The 25,445-nt window shown below is 39.8% G+C and overlaps 2 protein-coding genes across 8 annotated transcripts in view; one reads left to right on the top strand and one right to left on the bottom strand.

Annotated features, from left to right (window-relative positions):
• TATDN1 (TatD DNase domain containing 1) overlaps positions 1-10,173 on the top strand; it is a 49,747-nt gene extending 39,574 nt beyond the window's left edge. For all 7 annotated transcript variants that reach the window (XM_063642947.1, XM_055287212.2, XM_063642950.1 and 4 more), the window contains 3 exons: positions 3,257-3,327; positions 4,841-4,967; positions 9,985-10,173. In XM_063642947.1, the coding sequence (XP_063499017.1) occupies positions 3,257-3,327; positions 4,841-4,967; positions 9,985-10,087 (301 nt within the window). In that variant the 3' untranslated portion in view covers positions 10,088-10,173. The remainder of the gene's footprint in view (positions 1-3,256; positions 3,328-4,840; positions 4,968-9,984) is intronic.
• Positions 10,174-10,783: 610 nt separating this feature from the next.
• Positions 10,784-23,563, bottom strand: RNF139 (ring finger protein 139). Its single transcript, XM_055287210.2, has 2 exons — positions 23,162-23,563; positions 10,784-12,852 (listed from the first exon to the last, which is right to left on the bottom strand). Exons 1-2 carry the CDS (start codon positions 23,340-23,342, stop codon positions 11,042-11,044), a joined length of 1,992 nt encoding a protein of 663 aa, XP_055143185.1. The 5' UTR covers positions 23,343-23,563; the 3' UTR covers positions 10,784-11,041.
• Between the last annotated feature and the right edge of the window lie 1,882 nt (positions 23,564-25,445).

Raw genomic sequence — 25,445 nt, 5'->3', positions numbered from 1 at the left:
GAGGCTGAGGCAGGAGAATTGTGTGAACCCGGGAGGCAGAGGATGCAGTGAGCTGAGATTGCACCATTGCACTCCAGCCCAGGTGACAGTGAGAGACTCCATCTGTTCTGTAGATTTCTGAAGACAGGTGAAACTGAAAGAGAAAGCTTAGATTATACCACTAAGGGGCCTCAGAAGAGATGGGAGCAAGTCTAGCAAAATCCAATAGGGGGGCTTTGGGCTTAGAATTAGTGTGAAATCGGACAAGAAATGATGATTAATTGAGGGCCTATATAGAGAAAAGATCTCACTCCCATATCCACTCCTGTGCATAGAGGAAAAAAGCAGTAAACATTTACACAGGGGCCGGGGGTGGGGGTTTTCTTAAGAAAATTGAAAAAACTGTATGGTGAGGACTAAGGCTTGGAGTGCTTACATCAATCCCCAAAGAAAAGCATTTAGAGAACCATGAGCCTAACAATTAGCTCCCTATACTCTGACCTTTAAATGAAGTTTCATAATATACCCGCTCCCACAAGAAGGTCCCACTAAGAATCCCCACTCAGAGAAGAGAACTGGCAGTAAAACAGGCCTGCTTTCACAAAAGCAAAGGAAACGCAACACTAGCAACCTCCCTAAATATAAATGGATATCCAAGGACCACCAGACAAATGAGGTGAACCAGAAGCATGAAAGAAAAAAGGCCAAGATAAATAGAAAAACTAACCCCAGTGAGACCCAACATAGTGGGATTTGAGATGTTACGGACATGAAATATGAACAGAATGCTAAAAGAACATAAAAGAATAAGAGCTCCTTAAAGATTATAAATGAATGGTGATGTCAAAGTAATAGCACCATTGGAAGAAGCTAGGGAATCAACACTTGACAGAAAGATACATATTTTTTTTCTATACAAACTACATATATTTGAGCAATCAAGTAGTAGACATAGAGAATTTTCTTTTTATGGAAGTACTCTAATAAGTAAAGGGCTGATAGAATTATATCAACATTTTGTAGCTCCTGGTGAATTATGCATTGGGCATTCATGGCTGCCTTAGATCACAAAAATACCACCAGATATATGCCTGTGGATGAAAGATCACACCACCACCTATGAAATAGTCTTCCCCCCAAAAAAATCCAACCCAAATCCTATCCAGCCTGTAGATGGTACTCTAGATCTCCTATAAGAAATACAGAGAGCAGGCTGGGTGTGGTGGCTTGTGCCTGTAATCCCAGCACTTTGGGAGGCCGAGGCGGGCAGATCACCTGAGGTCAGGAGTTTGAGACCAGCCTGGCCAACATGATGAAACCCCCTCTGTACTAAAAATACAAAAATGAGCCAGGCGTGGTGGCAGGCACCTGTAGTCCCAGCTACTTGGGAGGCTGAGGCAGGAGAATCGCTTGAACCTTGGAGGCGAATATTGCAGCGAGCTGGGATTTTGCCATCGCACTCCAGCCTGGGCAACAGAGTGAAACTCCATCTCAAAAAAACAAAAAAACAACAACAAAAAAACTAGAGGGCAGAGGAACCTGTTAAACTGCAACACAGATGAAATCAGCAAAATCAAGACTAGGGCACTCCACAGGGTGAACAGCTTGGTTTCTTCAACAAATAAATTTGAAGGGGGAAAAGATGAAGGAGATTTTAATAAGTTGAGACTTTAGAAGACAATGACCAATTGCAATGTGTGGGCCTCTCATTTGTGTCCTAATTTAATGAAACTTAGAATGTATGCCACTGAGACAACTGGAAATTTGAATACTAGAAGATTGGGTTTTTCTTAAACATGATACTAGTATTGTGGTTGCATTTTTTAAAGAGAATCCTTATGCTCAGAGATACATGCTGAAACATCCTGAATTAAAAGCTGAAATATTAAAACTGTCCATCTCGAATTTCCTTTTAAGATAATACAAGAGAGGATAGGGGTAAGTGGATGGAACAGGATTGGCCATGTGTTGATTGATGGGGCTGGGTGATAACTATATGAGAGGTCCCTATTACCTAATTTAATGTATATCTTAAATTCTTTGTAATAACAAATGCTGAAATTAAAAATGCTACATAAGGAAGCAACCAAGATATTCCTCAGTAGGTGAATGGATAAACTGTGGTATGTCCAGTGGAATATTATTCAGTGCCAAAAGAAATGAACTATCAAGCATGAAAAACATGGGATTTTAATGTGTATTTACAAGTGAAAGAAGGCAGCCCGAAAAAGACTACATACTGTGTAATTCAAACTATGTGACAGTCTGGAAAAGGCAAAACTGTGGAGACTGTCAAAAGATAAGGGGTTAGAGGGAAGGAGGGATGAATAGGCAGACCACAGATTTTTAAGACTGTGAAACTATTCAGTATGATACCACAATGGTAGATGCGCGTCATTGCATATTTGTCCAGACCCACAGAACGCATGACACCAAGTGAACCCTGATGTAAACTGTGGGTTTTGGGTGACAATTTTGTGTCAAGGTAGGTTCATCAATGACAAACGTACCTACTACTACAGTGTGGAATTTTGAGAGTGGGTGCATATGGTTGAGGAATCTCTATACTTTTTATTGCTGTAAACCTAAAACTGCTCTAAAAAATTAATTTAAAATAAATTTGTGATTACAGAAATTGTGTTTTTAAAGTAATATAAGAACAGTATTAGTTGTCATCACATTATATGCTACACCATCCCAAACCTCACTGCCACATTACAGGAAGCATTTATGTTTGCATTCACGGATCTTTGAGTCAGCTGGGTTTTGGCTGATAGAGGCTGCCACAGGCAGCCATAGCAAGTCTTGAGGCTAAAGCCAGATTCAAGGAATAGATTTCATCCTACAAAGAAACCATGGCAAGGATGCAGATACATAATTCTGCTAGAGTGAAGAATCTGTCTTGGGCTAAAAATGGAAAATTCAGGAAATGAACGTTTATAGCCTTAGGAGCACCTCTAAGTTATGCAAATTACTCAGAAGCAGATGAATTCTTTTAAAAATTTAAATTTTACTTAGACTGATACAGAACACTATTGGAAACCAACTAATAAGCATGGAAAATTGCATTCCCGGAAGGCAGATTGGGTTAAAATAGATCTTAATCTGGACTGTTGAAGTATGGAGGTGTGCAAATACTTTCCAAAGTATACCGAAAACAAAACGTTACGGGCTTTTGGGTTGGTTTTGTAGTATTTTAGACACGTTGTGATATGAAATAAGGTATTCGTTAATTGCTGCCTTTTAAAATAAATATATGTATACACTTTTTTTTAAGCTCACTGAAAACTGAAGCTAATTTGGAAGTTTTGAAGTCAATTCCTAGTGAAAAATTAATGATTGAGACAGGTAAGTTTGTTTTCAGAACTGTTTCATATTAAACCATACCAAACAAAAAGGAAAGCTACAGAAAGAAATTTGACTTCAAACTTTTAAGTGAACAAGTATTTTAAAACAGCATGCTCAACCTCAACAATTACGCTTTCCAGAAGATCTTTGGGGGTTATTAATGGAAAAACATATGCAAATAATTTTTTCAATTTAGAAGTTTGCTGTGTTTAAGCACTTAGAAAATGAGGTGTCAGAATATAACTCAGGAGGTTGTAGTTACGAGTACTTAGCTAAGCAAGGGGTCTTGACTAAGCACCCTACACTTCCAAGTTTCAAAATCTGTTCAGGATTTTGTTTACACAGTGTCTTTATAATGGCTTAATTCTACAGCACTTTGTACAGTGCAACAATTTATATTGGTTTAGTATAAGGATTTTAGAATCTGTTGCCTCTTAAAACAAGGTGAGGCCGGGCACGGTGGCTCACACCTGTATTCCCAGCACTTTGGGAGGCCGAGGTGGGCGGATCACCTGAGGTCATAAGTTCAAGACCAACTTGACCAACATGGAGAAACCACATCTCTACTAAAAATACAAAATTATCTGGGCATGATGGCACATGCCTGTAATCCTAGCTACTTAGGAGGCCGAGGCAGGAGAATTGCTTGAACCTAGGAGGCGGAGGTTGTGGTGAGCCAAGATCACTCCATTGCACTCCAGCCTGGGCAACAAGGGCGAAACTCAGTCTCAAAAAAAAAAAAAAAAAAAAAAAAAAAATACAAAAAATTAGCTGGGTGTGGTGGCACGTGCCTGTAGTCCCAGCTACTCGGGAGGCTGAGGCACGAGAATTGTTTGAACCCGGGAGGCAGAGGTTGCAGTGAACCGAGATTGTGCTACTGTACTCCAGCCTTGGAGACACAGTGAGACTCTGTCTCAAAAAAGTAATAAAGTGAAAAGCTAAAACTTTTATCTAAACCCTGTCAAGGCTCTCCTTATACCATGGACTTTAGGAAAGTCAAGACTGAGCCATTCTGGAGAAATCACATTCATTTCCTTGGGCAGTCAGGAAAACAAAATATTTGATTAAAAGTATGATGCTTGTAAAATGTGTAATTCTTTATTAAAAAATATTCAAAACCAGTTTCACATTCAGTAGAGATAGAAATTTGTTTAACTTATGCAAACCTCACTACATGCACAGTGAAAAAGATTTTGAAAACTGAAAAAAAAAAATTTTAATGTTTTCATGTTGTTATACAATTGTATTTAAGGTTTAGGTCTTTTTTTTAAAGCATGCTGCACACCAACAATGTTAGCAGAAAAAAGGAATAAAAGTGAGTCTTAGAAGGTATTTAAGATGCAATTCAAGATTTTATTTTGTGCTTTTCTTAGAACTGTTTTCTGTTGCAATAACTGTGCCATTTTGGAAGCTGAATCATGGTTTATCATCTAGAGGTTATGTATTAGATAATGGTCATAAAAAATTTTTTAAAATGTAAACCCCTTAAGAGACACTTTCTTTGCTTAACTAGATGCACCTTGGTGTGGAGTCAAAAGTACACACGCTGGATCAAAATATATAAAAACTGCATTTCCTACCAAAAAGAAGTGGGAAAGTGGGCACTGCTTAAAAGACAGAAATGAACCCTGCCATATAATGTGAGTATTTTGCTTTCATGGTCTTCAAAATCATTAGTCAACCACCAGATGCCACTTACAAAATTAACACAAGGGACAGAATTAAAATTTTGCAAAATCCAAGTGAAGTTCAGGTTCAAGCCCACCATGTTAATTCAGTGATTTGGAGGAATTTGCATACCTGGTTTAAGTTCCATTCTCACTGCTACTCTTTGATAAACAAGAAAGCCTTAGCAGAATATTTTGGCTTTAAATGATTTGACAGCCTCTATAAATCTAAGAAATAACACATTTCTTTAAGCCTCAGAACAAAAGGATAAGTGATCTTAAGGACAAACCCCTTTTTTCCTACCCCCTTTTTCCAATCAAAGGGGGTGGGACTTTATTGCATTTTATTTCCTAAAAAAGCAGCAGATCAGAATCATCTTTTAAATTGTGATATATAGCACAGGTGAAAAGAGGGGCTATTACCCATCTGTCAAAGAGCTGTAAAGGTAACAGGAGAAGGTGGTTATATCATTTTAATGGGTACATAATCCAATTTCTTGCACAAACAGATAATTTAAATTAATCTAGATTATATCAGTCTTATATGATTTACCAATTCAGATAATTGGGCACACTTATAACACATTCACAAAAACTAATTGGTACTGTGTCTTCATGAGGGGTAAAAAAGAAAACAAAATAGATTGTTGCTTTTAAGACTATTCATTGCATATGCACTATCTTTTTTTTCAGTAGTTTTTAACAGGAAAAGAGTATTAGAAGATAAGCCAGATAAGAACAGTGAAGAATTACTCTATAAAAATATGTTTGAAAGGTTCTTTTCCTTTATTAACATGCTTGAGCTGACAAAGACTTTAAAACTGAAGCAGCCAGGCATGGTGGCCTACGCCTGTATCCCAGCTACTTGGGAAGACTGAGCTCAGGAGTTCAAGATCAGCTCAGGCAACATAGGGAGACCCCTGTCTCTAAAGAAATAAAATTTAAAAAAATAAAGAAATGAAAGTACTTGCAAATTCAGTGATGAGACAGTATTTCTAAATAATTCTTTTTTTTTTTTTTGAGACCATCTTGCTCTGTTGCCCAGGCTGGAGTGCAGTGGAGTGATCTTGGCTCACTGCAACCTCCGCCTCCTGGGTTCAAGCAATTCTCCTGTCTCAGCCTCCCAAGTAGCTGGAACTATAGGCACATGCCACCACACTCAGTTAATTTTTGTATTTTTAGTAGAGACGGGGTTTTGCCATGTTGGCCAGGCTGGTCTCAAACTCCTGACCTCAGCCTCCTAAAGTGCTGGGATTACAGGCGTGAGCTACCACACCCAGCCAATTTTTTGGGGAACTAAGAGGACACTAGAGAAAAGAAACTGGTATTTTGACAGCAGCCAGCTTACAGGAAGTAGTTGCCAACAGTGTATCCAAGTCAGTTTTTTATATTTCCTTAATTTTATGTAAGATTATAGCTGTTGACTTTAGCTATATATTTGCAAGACAAAATTTCAAGGTGTTTTTAAATGTAGACTGTTTAAGAACTATGAAGGCTGGCCAGGCATGGTGGCTCACATCTGTAATCCCACCACTTTGGGAGGCCAAGGCAGGCAGATCACCTGAGGTCAGGAGCTCGAGACCAGCCTGGCCAACATGGTGAAATCCTGTCTCTACTAAAAATACAAAAATTAGCCAGGTGTGGTGGCAGATGCCCATAATGCCAGCTACGCAGGAGGCTGAGGCAGGAGAATTGCTTGAACCTGGGAGGCAGAGGTTGCAGTGAGCAGAGTCCGTGCCATTGCACTCTAGCCTGGGCGACAAGAGCGAAACTTCATCTCAAAAAAAAAAAAAAAAGAACTGTGAAGGCTTCATCAATACTTGTTCTTCAGTTAGTTGCAGAGCTTAGGAAAATCTAGCATCTGCAAGCTGAAAAGATTTAAACCACATTTCAAAAATACACAATCCTCTCATCTACTGCTAATTATGAGTTGGCAAGTTAATTCCTACTTGCAAAGTCATTTTCTCAACCTCCATTCTGTTAACAGTTTTACATTCTAATTATTTTTACAGAGGTCTCTTAGATATAAATTGTTAGCAACAGATGTTTTGGAGCCCCTGCCATGTCAGGAAAGGTACAAGTTACTAAGGCTACACAGAAGAACCAAGACAGTCCCTGTCTTTATCCATCCACCAGATGAATAGGTACATTGTGCCTGGCACTTTAGATAACGCATTCAGTGAGTCAGGCGAGGACCCCTGCCCTCCTGGAGCAAATAAGCAGAGTCCAAGATAGTAGTGCTGTTATACAAGTAGGAATATATGACCAGGACCATAGGACATATCAACTGTCTGCTTTGAGGGGAAACAGTAGAGAGCTATACCAAGGTGACATTTCAGTTGTTTACCAGGCATGACTGGGAGTTAGGCCAGAGAAAGACAAACACCTTAAGCAAAGGCAGACTGCAGAAGGGCCTGGCTAATCCAGAGGAACATGTGTGGCAGAAAGCAGAATGCACAGTATAAGTATTAGTCAAGTCTGGGAAGGTAGAGTGAGGGCTCTTATATGCCAGCATTTTGCTTAGATTTTATCACTACCCAAAAGATTTTAAGCAGGGGAGTGGCAATTATTTTTTTTAAAAGCTATAACTTGTATCAGCATGGGGAAGGGCTGGAAAGGAGATAGGGAGGAATCATGTAGATCTTGCAAGACTTTAAAAACCTTTGCCTGGCTGGGCACAGTGGCTCACACCTGTAATCCTACCATTTTGGGAGGCCGAGGCAGGCGGATCACTTGAGGTCAGGAGTTCAAAACCAGCCTGGCCAACGTGGAGAAACCCTGTCTCTACTAAAAATACAAAAAAATAGCCAGGCATGGTGGTGGGTGCCTGTAATCCCAGCTATTTGGGAAGCTGAGGCAGGAGAATCACTTGAATCTGAGAGGCAGAGGTTGTAGTGAGCCAAGATCACGCCACTGCACTCCAGCTTGGGCCACAGTGTAAGACTCTCTCTCAAAAAAAAAAAAAACCTGTACCTACTGTAAAAGTGCCACATTAAACAAAAGCCACTAAATTCTCTGGGACATTAAACAACTTTATATTCATTTTGGAATAACTGCAGCTTTGACCACTGACGATGTATGGAAATAGCATGGCTTGGCTACAGAAGGGTTATTCAAAGATTTCCATAAACTGCATTATCAAACAGTAAAATAGGATGTCCTAAGCTCCAATAGATTTTTTTTCTTTTTTTGGAGAGGGAGTCTCGCTCTGTTGCCCAGGCTGGAGTGCAGTGACACAATCTTAGCTCACTGCAACCTCCACCTCCCAGGTTCAAGCAATTCTCCTGCCTCAGCCTCTCGAATAGCTGGGACTATAGGCGTCCACCACCATGCCCGGCTAATTTTTTGTGTTTTACTAGAAATAGGGTTTCACCATATTGCCCACGCTGGTCTCAAACTCTTGAGCTCAATCTGCCTGCCTCGGCCTCCCAAAGTGCTGTGATTACAGGCATGAGCCACCGGGCCCAGCCCAATAGATTTCTTATAAGTGATTTCAATAAAATGAATTTGCTATGCAATATAATCTTAGCAAAGCTGCTGTGACCTTCAAAACTGTGTCATCAGCAGCATTAATCAAGAGTTCCAATTCTGAGAAGTGCATACAGAGGGACACTCGGTAGGAAAATGGATTTTCACTGTCTTAATTTAAATGTTAATAGATTTGCTTTTAGCGTATCTTGACTGTCAGATAAAATTTTAGTGCAGTGTTTGCTTAGTATAAACATCAAGCAAGGCTTTTGTCACTATTACAAAACAATTTTTTAAATTCCCATTAATCTTAGATCTCCATCCTTAATTCCTTTAGGTGTTAACATTTAAGATACTAAGGGAACAAAAAGCTTAGGCAAAGAATATTTAAATGTTCAATTTGGACTTTGGAACTTTCTAATTCATGTATTAAAAATCTTCTACTTATATATAATAAGTATGGAGACACTATGGATCATCATTATTGTAAGCACAGAAACTGAAAGATGCGGCCAGGTGCGGTGGCTCACACCTGTAATCCCAGCACTTTGGGAGGCCCAGGCAGGTGGATCACAAGGTCAGGAGTTCAAGACCAGCCTGGCCAACATAGTGAAACCCTGTCTCTACTAAAAATACAAAAATTAGCTGGGTGTGATGGCAGGCGCCTGTAATCCCAGCTACTCAGGAGGCTGAGGCAGGAGAATCACTTGAACCCGGGCGGCAGAGGTTCAGTGAGCTGAGATCGTGCCACTGCACTCCAGCCTGACTGACAGAGTAAGACTCCATCTCAAAAAAGAAAGAAAAAAGAAAAAAAAAGGAAGGAAGGAAAGAAAAAGGAAAGGAAGGAAGGGAGGGAAGGGAAGGAAGAGAGAGAAAGAAAGAAAGAAACTGAAGGATGGACACCTGGGCTTATTTATCTTGCAAGGGTAGAGGTACAGAAAGCCCTCCCCCTCAATAACCACACATTTTTCCAAGTAAATATTGGTTTTGCAGCAACCTAATATCTTCATTTGCTGTCTCTCAAGGACTACTTCTATAGCAGTAGATTTCCAACTGGCCACTGTCCCCCAGGACAAATTACATTGTGACTTAGGACACACATACATAATAAAACTTAACAAAAAATGGAACAGTACTTACCCTTACTAAGTACAATGTACTTGTCAATGTTTAAAATGCTCATCATGACCCACTAATGAACATGCTATGCTATGACTCACAATTGAAAAGGACTCTTCACTTGGTTAATGCTATGACTGGTGAACATAATACAGATGGCTGCTTTAATAATTTAATTTACTTGAACCTGGTTCTTAGCTCTAGTTATATGCAAGACAGTCCGTAAATCTGTTTCTAGTTACTGACAGTAAGTTTTTCTATTGATATTGCTGAAAAACTTAATAACTGTTGAGCTTTATTAAAGGTGCTCTAATATTTTCCTTTGTGTGGAAAAATATTATATAGCTTTAGAACTAAATGTATACTTGGAGATTTAACCATTTTTGTTTTTGTTTTGTTTTAGTCAAATATTGGAGATAATGTCAGCAGTGAGAGATGAGGATCCACTGGAATTAGCCAATACACTATATAACAATACTATTAAAGTATTTTTTCCTGGAATATAATTGGTATATGTCTTCCACTTTCCATCATGTATGTAAAATTTCATAGTAAAACTTACTGATAGTTTCAATAAAGAAATTATCTGCAAGTTGTCTAAAGAAATACTATATATCAGTACACACCATTCCCCACCATTCCCCTTCTTTTTCTCGTAAAATCAGATCAGGATGTTTTTATATCATTGAGTACCTTAGTTTAAAACAATTTAAAAAAAAACTATTTTTGTTTTATAGTATCTTCAAAAGAATGAAGAGACAATTTTATGACAATACTGCAGACACCGAATGGCTAACAAATATACCAATTTTACATAAAAAACATTTAGCACATTCTGGTTTATATCAAAGTTTAGTTGATACATTTATTTCTCAACCCTCAGTCTCTGAATCAGGACTTTCAAACTCAGCTTAATTACACTGCTACTCAAGTTTCAAAAAAGTTCCTCAGTTGCTTCTGGCAGCTCATTTTTTCTTTCTTTAGTTTTAAAATACTCTCTCATGTCATTTATCCTCTGGTCAAATTATTTTATTTCCTTGACTTTAATGTGGCTTCCTGATTTGCATTTTCATTCTCCCACCCATTTCTAAAGAAAAACTGAGGTCCAAAGTTACATACATTATATAATTTCATTGAAGAATATTTGGCACAGTTGACGCACCATATGATCATTACATCTATTAAAAAGCTATTTGTTCAAATTTTGTCATAAAAATGTGAAAACATTTTATTCTATGTACAATAATGTACACAAATTTAAACAGGTCACCAAAGAGACCAGAAGTAATTAAAGAGGTATATTTACAGTAGCACATCACAGTAAACAGAAAACCATTCACAGATTCAACATTGATACTGTTTTTGTGCTTGGTTACACACTGAAGGTGAAGGATATTACTCCATTCTGGATGAACTGAATTTTAAACAAATACCTCAATGATTAATAAATGCTATTTTCATCAGTCAGTATCATTAAATTCTTCAGCTGCTGCACCTGTGTGCTGAATCACTCCATTTCTTTCTCTTTGAACATCATCGTCACAATCTGTACTGTCATCTTCGTTCAATTCCCTGTCAGATTCAGCAGCAGCTTCTCTTACAGCTTCCTCTGGAGTTTCATTGGGTGGAATAAATCCATTGTTGTTAGATACATTTGAATTATCCTTGATATCATCTTCGATGTATACTTTCTGATGGCACATTGGACAAGTATCTTGAATGTATAGCCATTTCCGAAGGCAAAGTGCATGGAAATAATGATTACATGGTGTAATACGAGCAGATGTTGTAAACTCATGATAGCAGATTGCACATACATCATTTATTTCTTGTAAGCGGCTCCCTTTTATTTCAGGAAGTGAATTAATTTTCTTCACAGCAGTCCTACGATTCATAAATGTCTTCCAGCCATTTTTGGCTTGTAAGTAGATGTTAAAATATGCATGTAGGCACATCATAAAAGCCCGAATTTTACTTCCCGACTCAAACATCATAGTGTAAGCCCCATTTCCAAACATTACAACTCCAAATATAAATTCAATAATACTGCCTGTTGAACGAACGTAGTAGACATAATCGTCAAGCTTTTCCCAGAGGACATTATAGTAGCCATCAATCATGAATAACGTATAAACAGTGAGAGAAACAATTACTTTTAAGCACAGTTCCACACAAAATGCTGTAACTGCAAACAACCATGTATTTAGTGCATAGTGATGCCAAAGAACATAACTGAGTAAGACAGGAAGAATAAACAGGCAAGCAGAGACAAACAGCACAGGAAAATGTCTACGAAAAGATGACACATGAGAGGCACTGAGAGACATTAATACAGGGTCTGTCATTCCGTGGATAAAATGCAGGACTGCAGTTAATAAAAGGCACATGTTTCTACTTAAGCGAATAAGTCTCTCTTCTGGTCTTAGCCCACTTAACCCAGTCTGAAGAGCCAAAATAAAAAATAAAACAGGTGCAACAAAGCCAAGACGCCTGTCATCTTCCTCAGTTGATCCAATAAAGGCCAATATTCCAAGCCCCAAATAATGGGCTACTGAGGAAATTACAGCACTCATGCCCAGTACAGTTAATGTAGAATCACATCCACTAATTATAAGATTGCAAATGAGGTCCCAAAAATCATCCCAAGAAATAAAGAAGGAATCAGTTTCATTTGCCATCCTTAAGATGTACATTAACACTGTAGCCTGAGCTGTAACTCTTGTTAGCCAAAAGACTCGCAGTATGTCTGGGAAACGAATCCTCTTCCATGTGTCCTCCATCAATAACTGTAATCCATAAATTCGATACATGTGCCTCACCAAAAGATAAACATATCGTGTGGAATAATAAAACCACTTCAGTTTCACTGCCAGGACAAGCACTGTATTTAATGTGAGAATCAAGGAAGAAGTAAACACTAAAGTCTCTCTGATGTGTAATGGTAGCTCTGTGATTAAGCCTATTACAGGAACCAAGAGATCCAAAATAATTAATTGTGAATAGATGGAATGAATCTGGAGCAGTGTAACGTATCCAATTCCAAATGTTAGCTGTAGAACGATAAGTGCCATCCACAGCGAGGGACCTTTTCGAGGAAGCAGCTCAATTCCAAAAGCTGACGTGTTGTAGGCACCATAGAAGTCAATGTGCAAAGAAGCATAATAATTCACCAACACTGAAGTTGCAGCTAACAGAAAGGCTGAGCTGTACATGTAAAACTTGAAAAGTGATCGTTGTGACAAGATCAGAACAATACTGGATACAAATATACCTAAAAGAAAGAAAGAAAAAGTCATTTGAATGAAGTATTTGTAAGACTGTTTCCCCACTAAGAGTTATGATATTCTTCCTTTAATTAGGAAATATGAATATTTTCAGTTATGAACATTAAGCCTCAAGACAATTTAGGCTTAAAGGGTAATAAAGGTATTGTAAAGTCAGAGTTCAGGAGAACGAACCATACTATTCTTTAAAATTTCATTCCTTACTTTCTAATTTCAAGAGTATTTCAAGTATCTGTCCAAGGCACCAAATTACTAAATTATCTTCAGGATGAATTTGTAGTGGTACATACATTTTAACAAGTTTTAAAACTCAAAATAATATGTCCTTTATCATTTCACAATCATTAAAATTCAGATAATTTTAAAAATTGGGTTAAAAATAACCCAAATGGAAAACATTTATTCCTATTAAGTTTCAGATTCATTTATTATTGACTGAGACAGAGTCTCACTCTGTTGCCCAGGCTGGAGTGCACTGGCACAATCTCAGCTCACTGCAACCTCTGCCTCCTGGGCTCAAGCAGTTCTCTTGCCTCAGCCTCCCAAGTAACTGGGATTACAGGCACCTGCCACCATGCCCAGCTAATTTTTGTATTTTTAGTAGAGACAGGGTTTCACCATGTTGGCCAGACTGGTTTCGAACTCCTGACGTCAAGTGATCTGTCCGCCTTGCCTCCCAAAGTGCTGGGATTACAGGCGTGAACCACCGCACCCAGCCAAGTTTTAGATTTTTTCTTTAAAGGATTCTTTAGGAAATCAAGTTCGAGTTTTATACTTCCACTTAATTCCTCCTTTTCTTCAAACTGTGAACTCATGCCAGCTCTTATTTCCTACTCCTTAACTCTGAGCATTCTCCAAAGGGTCCAAAATTCCATTTTTTTTTCCTCCTAGTTTCCTTCAGACTTAGAAACATCTTCCAAGTTCCCTTTTTCCTGTATAATGCTGAATCTGTTTCTTAAAATAGTCAACTCTTTTTATTGTTCTTCACATTACAAAAGTAACACTCAGAAAACTAAGACATGTTTTTAGAAAATGGTAATTCTCCTTCCCCCACTCCATAGACACCATCTTTCTTTGTACTCTGACAGAAATGCATATTTTAAGTAGGATTATAATAAACACATTATTATCCAAGGTTTCAACAATGGGAATGACATCTGAATACTCACCTACTTTCACTCGTACAACTGCAAATCTCCAAAGTTCTGAAACTCAACTTGCCTTAAACTAGAATCAGCTTTTCCTTGTGATTTGCTATTTCAGTTGAAGGTACCATTGTTGTTCTCTCAGAGATACTCCCAACCCAGCCCCACATGCTCAAACTTTGCCAATTAGTCGCCAAATTCTTCTAACACCCCTATCTCCCTCTTCTGTGATACCAATCAGTCTGTCTCAAAAAAAAACCCTCATCTTGTCCAAATCCATCTACAAGCCATCACCAAATTGCCTTTCTTCATTCCCTGCTCAAAATACTTCAGCGGCTCTGAAATTACTATCAACTAAAATCTACATTCTTGCTCCTGGCATTCAAGGATCCAGTTTGCTTTACAGTAGTATTCCTCCTAACACACACACATCAGTGCTCCAGACTTGGGTTCCCCAAACACATTCCTTTCTCCACTATAGCTACAGCAGTGTTTACATTCTTTTTGCCTGGAATGATGTCCCCACCAACTTCCCAATCCCTGACTGTTCAAATCCTACCTATCCTAGAAACCTAATTTCTTTGATAGAAACTGTTCTTTCAGCGTACCTGCAGAACTTAGTGAAACACTTAACACTCATATATCACCTGATATTGTAGTCTGCAGTTATCTAAGTATAATCTACCCTATTAGACATGTATCTATAACAGAAAGCAAGGATCCTACCCTGTCCAACTATGGATCCTACAATATTTTGTACAAAATAAGTACAATTAGTATTCATTAGGAAATGTCTGTCACATCTGGATGTTTTTAAAGGCAACCACAAAATATAACCTGCTTGAAAAATAAAATCTATGTTTCAGACAATGAGAAACCATACCCTGGAGTACAGAAAAAGTGACAAACTCCAAATTAAAAATCCATCTTGGCTGGGTGCGGTGGCTCACAACAGTAATCCCAGCATTTTGGGAGGCTGAGGCGGGTGGATACTTGAGGCCAGGAGTTCGAGACCATGTCAACATGGTGAAACTCTGTCTCTACCAAAAATATAAAAATATGCCAGGTGTGGTGACATGTGCCTGTACTCCCAGCTACTCAGGGGGCTGAGGTGGGAGAATCGCTTGAACCCGGGAGGCAGAGGTTGCAGTTAGCTGAGATCGCGCCACTGCATGCCAGCCTGGGTGACAGAGTGAGACCCTGTCTCAAAATAAATAAATAAATATTAAATAAAATAAAAATCCATCTATCCACCTTATTTCAGCAGGTAATCAAGACATTGCATATTATTACAGTGGATGCATTTCACAATCCATTGCACATATAAGCAAGGGCTAGTTCATTTAAGTGATGACTCTGTCCAGGGATTTAAAATGTATTCTGTGCCAAAATGTCATTTGTGAAAAGGAAAACAAAAGGACACAATAAAGAAGAAGACATATAAACCTCTAAATACAAACCACCTGATTGCCCACGCAAATGGGCCACTAATAATCTCCCAAAGAGTTGTGAGCTCAGAATAGGCTCTTTTAACAGGAAATATATATATATTTCTTTTTTAATGGAGTTTCGCTCTTGCTGCCCAGGCTGGAGTGCAATGGCGTGCTCTTGGCTCACTGCAACCTCTGCCTCCCAGGTTCAAGTGATTCTTCTGCCTCAGCCTCCCTAGTAGCTGGGATTACAGGCATGTACCACCACGCCTGGATAATTTTGCATTTTCAGTAGAGACAGGGTTTCTCCAAGTTGGTCAGGCTAGTCTCAAACTCCTGACCTCAGGTGATCCGCCCGCTTCGGCCTCCCAAAGTGCTGCGATTATAGGCGTGAGCCACTGCGCTCGGCCCAGAAAAGATTTTTTTATTAGAAACTTCTTCCATGGAAGGTAACAAGAAAATGGAATTAATTCAGCCTACCAGATGCCATATGTAATCTTACATTCTCTACATGGAAAACAACCTTATCTTCCTGAGACAAAACTTCAGAAACTTTAAAACAAATCTTCTAAGTTGGGTCAAAACCAAAACAAAATAACTCTAGTTCTACTTTATGCCACTTAGAGGGGAGAAAGTCAAGCAGGAACTGTAAATTATTTTTGTCAACTTGCTATTCACAAAGTAGTAAATTAATCTTCAGTAACTATTCATGAGCTTTGCCATAATTTTATAACTAATTTTAAAAATTCTAATAACTTTTTTCCTGAAGCTTGTTTTTACTACACACAAATGAAGAAATTATTTGGGTTTTAGAAACATTTCTAGTGAAAAAGTGCCATTTTGCTTTATGCAAATGTATCAAAGAAAAAAAGGGGAAGGCATCAGATAGAAAAATAATGTAGTAAGACTACAACCTCAAAATTTGGATGTGTCCTAGTAAGTAACAATCTGACAATACTCTATCCTGATTAAAATCACACCCCCAAGATGTAATAGTGAGTTAACATTTCAAGAATAGTATACATTTGTTTTAATTCCTACCCAAAGTTTGTAGGTATATGGGGTTCATAGATTTTCCTTTTATATTCACGTTCCTACCTATGGAATTTGGGAAGAATCTGCTCTCATTTTAAAAGCCAATATCCCAAGTAATAAGTCTCCAAAGTAATCATCTTTCTCATGGCCTTTGCAGAATAATATCAAAGTTTCACTGCATTTTTACAATAGACATGAAACCCTTTCTTGGTATTTAAACTGTAGGTCTAAGAAAATATAAAAGTCCAGAGACAGTTTCTCATTAGGATTTGGAAGTGACTTGCACAAGTATTCAAGGCTGTGTATAAATGCTGCTTTATAAAAAATTTTGAGAACAGAATTTACTGAAATCACAACTCAGAGATCTCATTCCAACTTTCCACTGATTAAGAGAGTTCACTAGAGTTTTCAAGGTAGCCAAAAAGAGGCAGGTATCCAAATCAATTCAGGACCTTTGAAACTATATATGAACTCAACTCATGAAAGAGTTCAGGCCTTTTCAATTTGGATTACCAAAAACAGGCAAATAAAAACAAAAGAAAAAAATAAAAACTTACTATACATGTTACATAACAAAGTGTTTCACTCTTTTATGTGTAAAGTCTATTCATACCCTTACCCTCTTTTGGAAACTTATGACTAAAAATCAGGGTACAAAACGTAATATTTACAATTCTCCAAGTACCCGAAATACCTTTAAAACAAAAAGCAACTTGTGGAAAAACATTTCAATATCTGACAGAATAAATATGGAAAAGCACAGAAATAAATGTTACTACTACCTTACTCCCAAGGGAGCCTTCTGCAATGAAGTTTACAACAAAGTGTCTTGAAATGTTGTTAATCTGTTGGTATACTTGATAAATTATAAAGAAAAAATTTCTATTGGATTCTCATTTTAGGTTGAAAAAAACTGGTATTCTAAATATTAATAACACAAAATCAAACTTTTGCTTTTAAACTAAAATTATAACAAGTATGCTTTTATCAAAAATATATGAACATGGATTTTAAAAAGCCAAACCCTACAGAGAGGTGTTAAATGAAGAGTTAAAGCAAGTTTTTCTAGTTTGTCTTTCCCATCTGTGATATCATAAAAAAGTATATTAATATTTGGTCTTTGTCCCACTTTCTGACATAGCTTCTAAAATCCTTGGAATCTCTGGAGTGATGACTGTTTTGTACGATAATCAGATGACTGGTGCCTGGGGGCCCCTAGATAGCTTCAGGATGGGGGCTAGGTAGCCAGGGGAATCAACCCAGTGATCAAGGGTTATAACTTTGATTCCTACCCCCAGCCCCCACTTCTGGGGAGAAGAAAGAAGCTGAAGCTTGAGTCCATAAACCAATGGCTACTGATCTAATCAATCTTGCCTATTTAATGAACTTCCATAAAAACCCAAAAGGACTGAGTTCTGTGAGCTCTCAGATAGCTGAACACGGAAGCTCCACGCCCCTTCTCCCCTTCTCTCCTTCTTTGCCTCACCTTGTACATCTCCTTCCATCGGGTTAATTCATCTGTGTCCTTTGTAATTGCCTTTATAATAAATGGGTAAATGTAAGTACGGTAGTTCCCCCTTACCCAAGATTTGACTTCCCTTCTTTTTTTTTTTTAGTGATGGAGTCTCGCTGTGTTGCCCAGGCTGGAGTGCAGTGGCACAATCTTTTGATTAACATAGGTTTTTAACCTCAATATCATTCAGTTAATCTTCATTATGTATTTGCTTTCATATATTTTTAAGGAATTTCTTCCTTAATCTAAGATTGGAAAAATAAAATATTCTGTATTTTTTTCTAAAAATTTAAAGTTCTCCATTTCATATTTACATATACATCTAGGTAAGAATACACTTAGAAATGACTACTATTTTTTTAAGAGACAGGGTCTTGCTCTGTCACCCAGGCTAGAGTGCAGTTATGCAATCATAGCTCACTGCAGCCTTGAACTCCTAGGCCCAAGCGATCTTCTCACCCCAGCCTCCTGAGTAGATAGGACTACAGGCGCCCACCACCAAGTATGGCTATTATTTTAAATATTTATTTTTGCAGACAGGGTCTCACTACACTGCCCAGGCTAGAAGTGACTGTTTATATATTGACATAAGGTAGACATCTAGTATAATTTATTTCCAAAGGTGTAACAAAATGATCATTAATTCAACAGTCCATGTTTACCTCAATGTACTTCAATTCTATCTCTGAAACACATTATTTCTATATATACATTGGTGTCTGTTTCTGGGCTATGTAATTATAAATAAGGCTAAGTACCAATCTATTTGTCTATCCCAGTGGTTCTCAACCAGGATTTGGCAATATCCAGGGACAGTTTTGGCGTCACACTGGGTTGTGGGGGTGCAAGGTGCTACTGGCATCTAATGGGCAGGGGATAGGGATGCTGCTAAAAATCTTACAGTACACAGGAGAGCTCCCATCCGCAAACAAAGAATTATCCCGTCCAAAATGTCAATACTGCCACTGTTGAGAAATCTCTGTCTATTCCTCTGCCAGTTATAATTACTTCGGCTTTGTTTTTTCACTTCATAGGTTTTCTGAAGTCTTTTTCGGCACCAAAAATAGCTATCTCATTCCTTTCGAGAACTTTATTGCATGGCTAGACCTAATACAATGAACAGATTTGTATCAATACATATTTAGATTAAGTTTGTTGCTTTGTTATTTCCAGTAATGCTTGCCCATAGTCCTTAAGCACAATTCTCTCTCTAGGCCAATTCCCTAGAATTGAAATTGTGAGTCAAAAGTTGTACGAGCCAGGCATCCCAGCTACTTGGGAGGCGGAGGCAGGAGAATCGCTTGAACCTGGGAGGTAGAGGTTGCAGTGTGCCGAGATCACGCCACTGCACTCCAGCCTTGGTGACAGAACGAGGCTGTCTCAAAAAACAAAACACAAGTCAGTTGTAAATGACAGTTGATACTGCCAAACGGTTTTACACTGAAATTAAGAGTCTTCCGGGCCAGGTACGGTGGCTCACGCCTGTAATCCCAGCACTTTGGGAGGACGAGGTGGGCAGATCACCTGAGGTCGGGAGTTGGAGACCAGCCTGACAAACATGGAGAAAACCTGTCTCTACTAAAAATAGAAAAAAATTTGCTGGGGGTGGTGGCGCTTGCCTGTAATCATCCTAGCTACTCAGGAGGCTGAGGCCAGAGAATCACCCGAACCCGGGAGGTGGGGGCTGTGGTGAGCCGAGAGCACACCATTGCACTCTGGCCTGGGCAACAAGAGCAAACTCTGTCTCAAAAAAAAAAAAAAAGTCTTCCAAAATTGTATAAATTTACCTATTTCAAAAAGGTAAATACCTTTGCAAAACTAATAAAACTTTGAACTCTTCACCAATCTGATAAATTTTTTTTTACTAATTTTTTTTTTGAGACAGTCTTGCTCTATCGTCCAGGCTGGAGGGCAGTGGCGTGATCTTGGCTCACTGCAACCTCCACCTCCCCGGTTCGAGTGATTCTCGTGCATCAGCCTCCACAGTAGCTGGGACTATAGGCAGGAGTCACTGCACCCGGCTAATTTTTTGGTAGACACGGATTGCGCCATTTGGCCAGGCTGGTGTCAAACTCCTGGCCTCAAGCGATCTGCCTGCCTCAGCCTCCCAAAGTGCTGAGATTACAGGCATGAGCCACCGTAAGCGGTCCTGACAGTATTTAATTATAAATAAGGCTAAGTACTTTTTTTTTTTCCATAAAATCAAGCTCGAAGGGCTAAATGCTTTTTCTCTTGCTTATTGAACATCTGCATTTTGTTTATTGTGAATTGCTTGTCTTAGGCATTTTCCTAAGGGAGTATAAGTTTTTTCTTGTTTTTTTTTTAGATGGAGTCTCGCTCTATCGCCAGGCTGGAGTGCAGTGGTGTGATCTCGGCTCACTGCAACCTGCAACTCCCTGGTTCAAGCGATTCTCCTGCCTCAGCTTCCCTGGCAGGGTAAAACTCTTACTGGAACGTGAATCACTTATGATACAAGTATTTTCTCTCAGTTTGTCATTTAAGGATTTTTTTTTAAGCTTTGCCATAAAAAAGCTTTTCATTTTTATGTACTGAAATTTATCAGATTTTTCCTTGGAACTTCTGTGTCTTCTGTTATGTTTAAAACCTTTTCCCACCTCAATGAATTATCACCATATGAGTAAGACTATTAAAACAAACTCCTAGGCTTGCATTTTCTGCCTTGGATTTAAATTTGCTAACTCAGCATTATGCTGCTCTGGGTTGAGTTTCATTTAGTATTTAACATCCCTTAAAACACAGCTTTATGTTCTTCAATATTCTATATACTGTCATAAAATTTTATTTGGATCTCCAAAATGAGTTGCTTTATTTTCTAACCGGTTGAAATCTCAAATTAGTTTGATATCAAATGAAGCTACAGTTGTAGCAACATTTTGTAGGTAGAGAGGAGTAAATACTTCTACCACCACACATAAAACTGGTAATGCTTTTTACTTAGAGATTTCCATTTTTACACATTAATTTTAAAGAAAAAGGTAAGGTTGACAAGTGGTAAGACTTACACACAGTAGTACTGAGAAGTCTACAACTACAAAAAAACTAACAAGGCAGAACGATTAATCTCAACTATCCATTGGCATATTTACACACAAACCTGTGTCTTTTAGTAATATATAATTTTTCAGGACCGAAATCAGTTTTTTTCATTCTTATCATCCTTACAAATGTGAAAAATTAGCATAATTACATGACACAATAAGAAGAGTCAGATGATAGATTTGAAGAGTATTTCGTATTTCTCAAAGTCTGAACCAGAGATTCTGGGGATCAAAATTTTCAAATAAACAACACCAATATTTTGCCGATGATTTCAAAAGACCAAAATATCTAACAAAATATGGTATTAAATGAAGCATTAAAATAGTTTTATTGTCTTTAACACCCTATGAAACAGATAACATCACTGTCCATATTTTAAAAGGTAAAAATAAGAAACCAAAGCACTGAGCAGTTGCCTTAAGTCATGTTGTTCTTTGTCAAACACAAACTTCCAAGATTTATTTATTACAAAAGAAGCATGGCTAGTACAAGGAAAATATCAGATTACTTTGTTCAATGTTCTTAAACTACAAATTATTTAATTAAAGAAAATACTTCTTTTCCTTGAAGCTGCCTAACCTGAAGCTCAACAGAGTACTGCATTAAAGTACCAGGTCCCAAAGGGATTCTCACAGAATCTGCAGTTATGCTGTAAGAATATTCAAAGCAGTCACTACACTGTTTCTGGGATGAACATGCAGAATCCTCTCAAACAGAGCCCAATTTTTAACACAAATTATGGTGGTGGTATACGTTAGCAGTGGCAAGTAGGAAAGGCTGGAATTAGGTAGCAGGTGGGTTACTGAAGCAGCTTGGGCTGAACATCACGTTTACATCTTTAGTTTTAAGATCTAGCATATGATCATTACTATTGCATTCTGTATCTGGATTGCAGCTGTTAGGGAGGAAAGTAAAACATATTTAACGTCAAAAGATTTTTAAGTCCAGGCTCTCGCAACCACTTACCGGCAGCCTACCAAGGGCAAAACACTTAACCTCTATGACCCTGTTTCCTGGTTTGTAAAATGAGAATATCACCACCCACCTCTGAGGGATGTTTGAAGGTTAGGTTAGATAATACCAGTGAAAATGCTTTGCAAAAGAAAAGTACCAGAGAAATGTAAAATATGGCTATTTATTGCTAAGAACAAAATTCGGCCTTTCTTGCCACTTCTCTTTTGAAGGAATAAAGCAACAGATGGCTTGTAATTCAGAAAGGCTTGGTAAAGACCTCACCATCAGTCTGCCCTCAGCAACACTTCAAAAGCACTAGCCTACTTAAGACCGATCACCAGAATTACCTCATCAACAAAATTTGCCAAGTTGCAATTACTTAAAAAATTATTTTATGCATAAATGCATCTCCCTCTGATGATGTAAGTGAAGACGGAAAGGAAGAAATGAAATATAAGATACTTTTAACACTCCATCCACACGAAACAAAGACAATGATTTTCAGAAGTCTCTTTGGCAAATGTCTCATCACTTTTTACAGTCATCTTCAATACCTTCTCGTTTATTCACGGAAAATTTTAGGACTCGATTTAAGCATCGCCGCTTTCATGAGAATTTTTGGTAATGGTTTCAAGGTCTGACATTCGTAACCCTGTCTCCTTCGCTTGGATGTCATTTACTGCAGACACTTCACGATCCTGTGGACCCTTGGGTGCAGCAGAAGTGACAACATACAAGTACTCTGCATTTTGTAATAAAGGGAAACTGAGGCCCACGCCTTGGCAAAAGTCCAAGGTCACACACGACGAGACTGGGATAGCAGAGTTGTTTTTCTAAGGCTGTCGCATAGGACGCGGTAAGCCAGTACTCATTTCCCAAGACAAACGGGCAAAGAGCTGCATGCTCACACATCCTTACTTTCTCCCCACCTCACTCAGGTACAACACTGAATCCTCCCTAGGGGAACTGCTCCGCTGTCAACTCAGACAAGTATCATCTCCTTCCCCCTCCCAACCCGTAAAGACGACCCTTTGAGGCATGAAACTGTAGTTCCCAAAGACACATACTCGACCCATGGCCTCTGCGCGCCTGCCCGCTCCTCGGGGAACGTCTCGGCCCGCATAGCCGTCCCGGGACGTACGGTACCCTGTTCCCTTACCAAGGAGCCGGAGGAAGATCTGGAGCACGATGCAGAACCGGCTTTGGCTGGAATCGGGGTAGGAGTTGAAGATGGCGTCGATGATGTAAAGGCAGGGCACCCGGAGCGCCACTTCGAGCGCCGCCCAGACCTGCTGATGGGCCATCCGCACCTGCTGCTGCGGGGGCCCCACGGCCGCCATGAGCCGCTGCCACACCAGGGCTCGGCGGGCCGGGCAGGGCCGCGCGGGGCAGGGCCCGGGGCCGCGGCCGGGGGCGGGGGCTAAGGCGGGCAACTCCGCCCCTGCCCTCCTTCCTCTCCTGTCTCTCTCACGGCCCGCCCCGCCGCCCGCTCGCGTCCCTCGAGGTGGAGCAGGCGGCGGAGGCAGCGATGGCCGAGAGGGCGGCGGCGGCTCTCCAGGAGGTCTCTGGGTTTCGGTGTTTCCGGCTAAGGTCTGACTCCTCCTCCCTCCACCGCCTCCCCTGCCCGCGGAGCCACCATCTTGACCTCGCTCGCTGGCCTCTGCTGTTGCTGCTGTGGCGAGGCCCGGAGGCTGCGCCGTCAGTCAAGCGAACCGCAGAGTCCGCGCCCACTGCCTGCGTCATAATCCAGCGCTAGGGACGCTCCCCATGTCGTCATCACCCATGGTTGCCATGGTTTCCGCCCACCTCCTCGGCTTACTCTAGCTTCGTGCCACCCCATGGCGCATGCGCTTTTCGGTAGCCGCGCTTTCCGGCCGTGGGGTCGCAGCTTTACCCTCGCAGACTCGGTTTAGCGAGCGAGTCGGTGCTTCCGCGGGGCAAAATTATTAGCCGTTTTATTAGAGCCCATTAAACGTTGCATAAACATGGTTCAGAGCTGCCTGGGAGAAGAAAAGCCAAAGGACGCCACCCTCTCGACTTATCCCACCCGCGGGAGTCTGAAAGCCGACGCCAGGAGAAATCCTGCGAAGGCCGCCCGGGATCCTGGTAGAGGCGACGCTGTGTGCGTTTATGGAGCGCTTGCGGTGCTTGGCACTGGGCTGGGTGTGGTGGGCGCTGCCGAGAAAAAGGTTCCTCCCATCCATTTGCACATCAACCTTCCCACCTCCTGCCCAGATGGACAGAAGTGAGGACATTCATCGGCCGCATTTTACTAATGGCAAGGAGATAGCGACTGAAGGACAAGAACCTAGGGTTTCCTGTCTTTGATATTTCTCATCTTTGAGGTAAGTACACCTGGACAGTCCCTTCCTTCCTCCTCAGGGCTCATGCTTTCTTGCCTATCCATGTAATTAATATGATCTGGCCGTCTTTATCTTTGTTCCGAAACTTCAGCTGCAAATGAAAGTGTAAGTTAGGTCTGAGTCTGCACTATAGACCTAGCTATCCTAGGTTAAGGGGGATAAAATAGGAATCAAGAAGCCTGGCCCACTTGGGCTCCCAGCTCAAGTGCATTCTGCAATCCAGTTATATTAGGCCTCCATGTGGGTGGCTATCCTTTATCAAGATCCCCCCCAAGGGGAGGAGTATTAGTCACAGTATCAAACTCCCCTCTAACCCCTTTCTCTGCTTAGAGGTATGTGGAATGTGTAGTAGAAATCCCCACCCAAAAGTCCTTACTGCTACTCATGTTTTTAACCTTCTGTTGTCATCCTCTACCCTACTCCCTAATAATGACCGTCATCATTTATCCACTGCTTAATGGATACTAGGCACTGTGCTAAGGGTTTTATATTTTACTTCAATCTTTTCATCGGCTTTATTTTGATAGTTTGTTTTATAGAGGAGGAAACTGAGACTTAGGTAAGTTACAAGATGACAAGGTTACTACCTTGTTCAGTTAGTAGTCAGCAGCTAGTATATCCAAAGATAGTACGAGTCAGAACTAGGATTATAAACTCAGGGCTACCTGAAACTCACAACTTCAGGCATCTTTGATTTCTTCTTTTCACCCACAGCCAATTCTTCAACTAAATTGTATCCATTCTGTTTTCACCGTCTCTTGTACTGGTCTCCTTTCTATTGTAACTGTCATCATTCTAACTCAAGATCCTTCTGTAGCTTTCCCCGGTTATTGCAGTATCCTCATTACAATTGCCACCTTTTCTAATCCAGTCTGTTTACTACTGCCAGGTTAATTTCCCCAAACTGCATGTCTGGGGAATAACCTTGTGGTTATGACAAAATTCCCAAAGGAAAGCAAACTTGGCAAGGTGCAAAGACTATGAAGACTTAGAACTTAAGAGTTCCATGGAGATCTTCAGAGATATAAATTAGCTACTCAACATATCTGTTATTCAGCCCTGATTGCACTGTAAAGCAAA

Source organism: Symphalangus syndactylus, chromosome 7, assembly GCF_028878055.3.
Source record: "Symphalangus syndactylus isolate Jambi chromosome 7, NHGRI_mSymSyn1-v2.1_pri, whole genome shotgun sequence".
Classification (NCBI taxonomy): domain Eukaryota; kingdom Metazoa; phylum Chordata; class Mammalia; order Primates; family Hylobatidae; genus Symphalangus; species Symphalangus syndactylus.
Note: the sequence above shows the minus strand (reverse complement) of the source record. Positions and strands in the feature narration are given on the sequence as shown.

Coding starts and splice junctions, on each gene's coding strand:
- RNF139 (XM_055287210.2), bottom strand. CDS start 23,342: ATGGCGGCCGTGGGGCCCCCGCAGCAGCAGGTGCGGATGGCCCATCAG. Junction 12,853..23,161: donor GATCTTCCTCCGGCTCCTTG/GTAAGGGAACAG, acceptor TCTTTCTTTTAG/GTATATTTGTATCCAGTATT.